The sequence below is a fragment of the Nansenia antarctica genome (assembly GCF_963989245.1).
Source record: "Nansenia antarctica genome assembly, contig: SCAFFOLD_199, whole genome shotgun sequence".
Classification (NCBI taxonomy): domain Eukaryota; kingdom Metazoa; phylum Chordata; class Actinopteri; order Argentiniformes; family Microstomatidae; genus Nansenia; species Nansenia antarctica.
The window spans coordinates 7,501-15,000 of NW_027662909.1; the positions used below are offsets into that span (position 1 = coordinate 7,501).

Here is a 7,500-nt window from a genome sequence, read left to right on the forward strand (position 1 = left end):
CCCCTCCTCTCTCCTCTCTCCTCCTCTCTCCTCTCTCCTCCTCTCTCCTCTCTCCTCCTCTCTCCTCCTCTCTCCTCTCTCCTCCCCTCCTCTCTTCTCCTCCCCTCCTCTCTCCTCCTCTCTCCTCTCTCCTCCTCTCTCCTCCTCTCTCCTCCTCTCTCCTCTCTCCTCCACTCTCCTCTCTCCTCTCTCCTCCTCCCCTCCTCTCCCCTCCTCTCTTCTCCTCCCCTCCTCTCTCCTCTCTCCTCCTCTCTCCTCTCTCCTCCTCCCCTCCCCCCCTCCTCTATCTCCTCCTCCCACCCTCCTGTCTCCTCTCCTCTCTCCCCTCCCTCCTCCTCCCCTCCTCTCTCCTCCCCTCCTCCCTCCTCCTCCCCTCCTCTCTCCTCTCTCCTCCCCTCCTCTCTCCTCCTCCCCTCCTCTCTCCTCTCTCCTCCCCTCTCTCCTCCTCCCCTCCTCTCTCCTCCCCTCCCTCCTCCTCTCTCCCCTCCCCCCCTTCTCTCTCCCCTCCCTCCTCCTCTCCTCTCTCCTCTCTCCCCTCCTCTCTCCCCTCCCCCCATCCTCCTCTCTCCCCTCCCCTCCCTCCTCCTCCCTTCCTCTCTCCCCTCCCCTCCCTCCTCCCTTCCTCTCTCCCCTCCCCTCCCTCCTCTCTCCCCTCCCCTCCCTCCTCCTCCCTTCCTCTCTCCCCTCCCCTCCCTCCTCCTCCCTTCCCCTCTCCCCTCCCCTCCCTCCTCCTCCCTTCCTCTCTCCCCTCCCCTCCCTCCTCCCTTCCTCTCTCCCCTCCCCTCCCTCCTCTCTCCCCTCCCCTCCCTCCTCCTCCCCTCCCTCCTCCCTTCCTCTCTCCCCTCCCCTCCCTCCTCCCCTCCCTCCTCTCTCCGCTCCCCCCTTCCTCTCTCCCCCTTCCCCCCCTTTCTCCAGTTAGTCTCCCCACCACCATCGTCACGTCCTCTGTCCCCTCTGCGATGGGAGGTCACATGATGTACCCTGGAGGCCACGCCCTCATGTATGCCACGCCCACTTCCTCTCTGACGGACAGCGGCCTCACCGTCCTCAACCCCTTCCCCCAGGGAGCCCAGTCACATGACCCAGGTGAGCCAATCAACACCTTCCCCTCTAGTCACATGACCCCAGTGAGCCAATCCCCTTCAGGGAGCACAGTCACATTTACATTCAGGAAGTTTAGCAGACGCCTTTGTCCAAAGCGACTGACAACAATGAAAAACTAGTTTCTCTGTCAGGATAAAACAACAGAATACAGTCTGTTATAAACACAACAGACAGAATACAGTCTGTTATAAACACCACAGACAGAATACAGTCTGTTATAAACACCACAGACAGAATACAGTCTGTTATAAACACCACAGACAGAATACAGTCTGTTATAAACACCACAGACAGAATACAGTGTCTGTCAACAGAAATCGGACAGTTCCGGCAGATCAGCCTTCTAAATGTCGAGGGAAAAATCTTCTTCAGCGTGGTCGCTCATAGGCTGGCAGGATACCTGCAAAGAAACAACCTGATTGACACGTCAATCCAGAAAGCAGGCATCTCAGGCTTCTCAGGGTGTGTCGAACATGCTAGTGTCATCTGGCATCAGATCCAGGTCGCCAAGAAGGAGGGAACGGACCTCCACGTGGTGTTCCTGGATCTCGCAAATGCCTTTGGCTCAGTCCCTCACAACCTCCTGTGGACAGCCTTCGACTACTTCAGGATCCCACCAGCTCTCACAACCCTTGTCAAGGCCTACTTCCAGGACGTCCAGCTCTGCGTGACCACAGCAGAGTACACCACAGCATGGCAACATCTGGAAGTGGGAATCATGGCCGGCTGCACCATCTCCCCGCTGGCCTTCACCATGGCCATGGAGGTCATTATTCGGGCCTCTCGATGGGTGGTTGGCGGACAGCGAATAAGACCTGGGCTGAGGCTGCCGCCGATCAGAGCCTACATGGATGACCTCACAACACTCACCACGACCAAGGCTTGCACAGTACGGCTACTAGGAAAGCTCCAGGAAAACATTGAGTTGGCTCGCATGAAGATCAAGCCGAGCAAGTCCAGAAGCATCTCCATTGTCAAGGGGAAGCTGTCAGACCACCGCTTCCACATTGGCGAAGAACCCATTCCAACGGTCTCCGAGAAGCCTGTGAAGAGCCTAGGTCGTTGGTATGATGCCTCCCTCAAAGATAAAGAGCAAGTAGAGCAGCTCAGGAAGGAGGTAGCCAGCGGCCTGGAGAACATCGACAGAACCCTGCTTCCTGGCAAGCTGAAGCTCTGGTGCATGCAGTATGGACTACTTCCACGTCTCCTGTGGCCACTAACCCTCTATGAAGTTCCTCTCTCAAAGGTGGAAAAGCTGGAGAGACTGGTCAACTCATATGCAAGGAAGTGGCTTGGCCTTCCCAGGTGCCTCAGCAGCATTGGGCTCTACGGCAAAGGGATGTTACACCTGCCCATTTCCAGTCTGACAGAGGAGTACAAGTGTGCCAAAGTCAGACTGGAGATGATGCTTCTGGATTCGAATGATCCATTTGTAGCCCAAGCTGCCCCCATCCTGGCCACTGGGAGGAAGTGGACCCCATTGGCTGCAACTGAGCAGGCAAAGGCAGCACTCAGACACAGGGACATTGTGGGCCGAGTGCAGGAGGGGAGGAGTGGTCTTGGCCTCGGGATTAGTACACCGGCCTGGAGCAAGGCCAATCCATCTCAGAGACGCAAGCTGGTGGTCCAGGAGGTACGTCGGGAAGAGGAAGCAGGAAGGCGCGCACAAGCTGTGGCGCAGGCAAAGCAAGGGCAGTGGATGGCATGGGAAGGAGTGGAAAAGAGGAAGATCTCCTGGAAAGATCTGTGGGAGATGGAGGCATTCAGAGCGAGCTTCACCATCAGGGCTGCCTACGATGTCCTGCCTTCTCCTGCAAACCTAAGCCAGTGGTATGGCGAAGACCCCACGTGCCCTCTATGTCAAAGTCCAGCAACACTGAAGCACATCTTAGTGGGATGCAAGACCAGCCTCACCCAAGGCCGTTACACCTGGCGGCACGACCAGGTGCTAAGGTGTCTTGCAGCAGTGCTGGAAAGTCAACGGACAAGTGTGAACGCCCTTCCTCCCCCATCATCCCGGTGGCAGCCAGCACCATTTGTTCGGGAGGGCGAGGGTCAAGCCAGCCTCACCACCATAAGACCAGACACTGGGCAGCTGGGCAGAGCACGGGACTGGAAGCTGCTGGCAGACTTGGACAAGAAACTCTGCTTCCCAGCTGAGATCGCAGCCACCAACCTGCGACCAGACCTTGTGCTGTGGTCAGCCTCGCTCAAGCTCGTTTACATCATCGAGCTCACTGTGCCCTGGGAGGGTGCAGTGGAGGAGGCCTACGAGCGGAAGAGGCTGAGGTACACTGAACTCGCAGCAGATGCCCAACAACAAGGCTGGACAGCGAAGGTTCGCCCAGTGGAAGTAGGCTGCAGAGGGTTCGTAGCCACCTCAACATCCAGGCTACTCAGGGAGATGGGAGTGCGAGGGAAGACCCACCGGCAGGCAATCAAGGACCTCTCCAGGGCTGCTGAAAAGGGGAGCCAGTGGCTGTGGATGAAGAGAAAGGACTCGACCCGGGCGTTCAAATGAGCTGATCGCATCTAGGGAGTGAACCTGGGACGCTGGGATTCACTGCTGAACCCTCTGGAGGTGTCGTGGGCTTATCAGCGAAACATTCATGAAGGAGGGCGCCCACTTGACAACCCAAAGGATGCCATCGCTCATTTGAACACCACAGAGTCTCATCGGTGCCTTAAGTATGTATGTATCGAGGGATATCAACATCTAGTCCTACATAACAGATCTAAACACAACAGACAGAATACAGTCTGTTATAAACACCACAGACAGAATACAGTCTGTTATAAACACCACAGACAGAATACAGTCTGTTATAAACACCACAGACAGAATACAGTCTGTTATAAACACCACAGACAGAATACAGTCTGTTATAAACACCACAGACAGAATACAGTCTGTTATAAACACCACAGACAGAATACAGTCTGTTATAAACACCACAGACAGAATACAGTCTGTTATAAACACCACAGACAGAATACAGTCTGTTATAAACACCACAGACAGAATACAGTCTGTTAGGTTATATATATATATACGGGCCTGGGTCTCTGCGTGTCTTGGGACAGAAGCGTGTAGATTGTAGACTCCTAGGGGGTCTGTAGTCGTATGGGTGTCCGTGGGTCCAGAGGAGATGTATGAACCTTTACAAGAGATCTAAAAAAAAAACACTGCACCTCACTTACCTTGGTATGCTGCATATGTTATACTACATGAGAGAAACTGCAAATATTGCTTTGATTATTACAGTATAATGCTTGAGTAATGCCTGATTAAGATATTCTTATAACTATTTTAGGGACAGAAGTATAACTGTAAGATTATTATTATTATTATTATTATTTGTTTTGTCTTAACACCCAACTTTGAAAATTGTTCTTCATTGAGCCGACTTTTTATTTTGTTGTCCTATTTAAATGTGTTGTTCTTTTATTATATATATATACGTATATAAATATATGCTAAATATGTTATGGTGTATTTATTGAGTGTGGCTGGAGCCTCCGTGTGACATGGCAGCATGGTGGGGAGGAGCCTGGTGGACAAGGCCTCTAAATGAGAGATAATTTGAATTAATCAATTAAGCCACTCCCACTTTCACACAAGCTCCGCCCACTAACTGTCTAAGCCACTCCCACTCCCACTTAAGCTCCGCCCACTTTGATTTAAGCTCCGCCCACTTTGACTTAAGCTCCTCCCACTTTGACTTAAGCTCCTCCCACTTTGATTTAAGCTCCGCCCACTTTGACTTAAGAAATAGAAAACAGACAAGAGACAAGTCACAACCCAACGAAAGATGTACATCAACACCTCTGGAGGCAAGGCTGAACACAGAAGAAAAACACAACACATTGACAGTGAGAACCCTTCAAAGTTTGTGTGAAGGCAAAGCAGACTGAAAAGCCACCCAAGTAATGCAGAACTAGGTAACCTAGGTAACTAGGTAGTTATAACTAGAATTAAGATTAACTTGTCTAAGAGGTGGGATGGTTAGGGAGGGATGGGGGGGAGAGGAGGGGGAGGTAGGAGGGGATGAGGAGGGGGTAGGGAGGGATGGGGGGGTAGGGAGGGATGGCGGGAGAGGAGGGGGAAGTAGGAGTGGGGGGAGGGATGGGGGGAGGGGGGGGCCGAGACACCGTGAGAACTCCTGTCCTCTCTGCCGCTGTGATTGACAGGCCCTAAGCAGCACCAACTTTAGGTGCAACACAGAGCATTCTATCCGGCTGCATGCCCGCCTTGTATGGCAATTCTACCATATTCGACCGCAGCAAGGCTCCACAGAGTGTTGTCAAAACTGTTCAGTTCATTACTGGAGTCAGACATCCACACCAACAGGTCTCTGAGGAACACCAACACAGTCATGAAAGACTCCAGCCACGGAGCGTTCATCCCGTAGGCCAGTGAGGAATGTATCAAACACAATTCCTGATTCTATTCCATGCATTACAATGAGTCCACCAGCCTCCACTTGGTTACAGGAATACATTAATGTAGTTCTCATAGATGATATTCACTTTAATATGACTACTCTGTTCGACTTGTACTGTAACAAAACAGTTATTTAATGTGAGTTCATCCTAACTTGAAGTATTCAACCAAAAGATGATTGATCATGTTTCTCTGACTGCCACTGTTGGTTCTTTCTCTTCTTTTGGTTCCTACCTTGAGTTTGGCCTCCAGCACTTTGTCGTGTTCTGCCATGGCGTTTCTCCTATTTCTTATTAAATTGAATTCAAAATTTATTCATTTTGATTGGACTTTGGGGGGGGGGGGGGTGTCACAATATGGCGGCAAACGCTAGTTAGCTATTATTTTAATATTTTATTTAGTATTCTATGGTATTATTTTCATAAACTGACCACTTCGAATTTCTCATATCAAAACATAACAAAGTTCCAAAGTTCAGAGCTCTGCGCTCTGGGAGCGCTCAGAGATGGGCGCTCTGACTGAAAACACGGTTTTGTCCGAGCGAACTGACCGTTCGTGCATTTACGAACGTACCTGTAATTTAAATCAAAGTGGGAGGAGCTTAAGTCACAAAGTTGTCTCATAATAAACACCACAGACAGAATACAGTCTGTTATAAACACCACAGACAGAATACAGTCTGTTATAAACACCACAGACAGAATACAGTCTGTTATAAACACCACAGACAGAATACAGTCTGTTATAAACACCACAGACAGAATACAGTCTGTTATAAACACCACAGACAGAATACAGTCTGTTATAAACACCACAGACAGAATACAGTCTGTTATAAACACCACAGACAGAATACAGTCTGTTATAAACACCACAGACAGAATACAGTCTGTTATAAACACCACAGACAGAATACAGTCTGTTATAAACACCACAGACAGAATACAGTCTGTTATAAACACCACAGACAGAATACAGTCTGTTATAAACACCACAGACAGAATACAGTCTGTTATAAACACCACAGACAGAATACAGTCTGTTATAAACACCACAGACAGAATACAGTCTGTTATAAACACCACAGACAGGAGGAAAGGTCTTCAGAGACGGTGGTTTCAGGTGTTTGGAGGCTGGTGGAAGGGGCAGTAGTGGATGTTGTAGGGCAGTGTGTTTTACATGCTTCTACTTCTACTGGGGCTCTTATGTAAAACATGTTTATTCAAGCATGCATGAACAGCATTCACTTATTAAAACTCAACAAATGAAATAAATAAAATATAAGATAACAGAATTAAAATAAAATACAAGTAGCAGAGTAGAATACACAATAAAAGAAGGAGACAGAGAGCTCACAGCAGAACTATAATGTTATCGTCAGGGCAAAAGTCACACTGGGCTAAACCATCATTTCTTTATGGACGACAGCTTCTTTCAGTTTCTTTTTGAAGCAGGATTTATTTCCACAGGGTCAGATATTTGGGAAGTGTATCCCAGTATCAGCTCTATATAAACATGTGTGTTCTAGGCCTTGGTAGGGTGAAACGACAGCTTGAGGCCTGTCTGGTGTCATAGGTGTGATGTCATTAGTGGGAGTAACTGTCTGGTGTCATAGGTGTGATGTCATTGGTGGTAGTAACTGTCTGGTGTCATAGGCGTGATGTCATTAGTGGGAGTAACTGTCTGGTGTCATAGGTGTGATGTCATTGGTGGTAGTAACTGTCTGGTGTCATAGGTGTGATGTCATTGGTGGTAGTAACTGTCTGGTGTCATAGGTGTGATGTCATTGGTGGTAGTAACTGTCTGGTGTCATAGGTGTGATGTCATTGGTGGTAGTAACTAGGGGTGTAACGGATCACGGATAATCCGTGATCCGTTCGGATCGCCCTCCACGGTTCGGAACGCATGTGTACCGCGGATCAATATCAATTTTTTTTTTTTTTTTTTTCTTT

The 7,500-nt window shown here is 49.6% G+C and overlaps 1 protein-coding gene across 1 annotated transcript in view; it reads left to right on the top strand.

The window, feature by feature from the left end:
• Positions 1-7,500, top strand: part of LOC308175402 (serum response factor-like) — a gene marked incomplete at its 3' end in the record, with an annotated part of 15,641 nt that overhangs the window by 6,032 nt on the left and 2,109 nt on the right. The window contains exon 5 of the mRNA XM_080551072.1: positions 916-1,086. Within this exon, the coding sequence (XP_080407198.1) occupies positions 916-1,086 (171 nt within the window). The remainder of the gene's footprint in view (positions 1-915; positions 1,087-7,500) is intronic.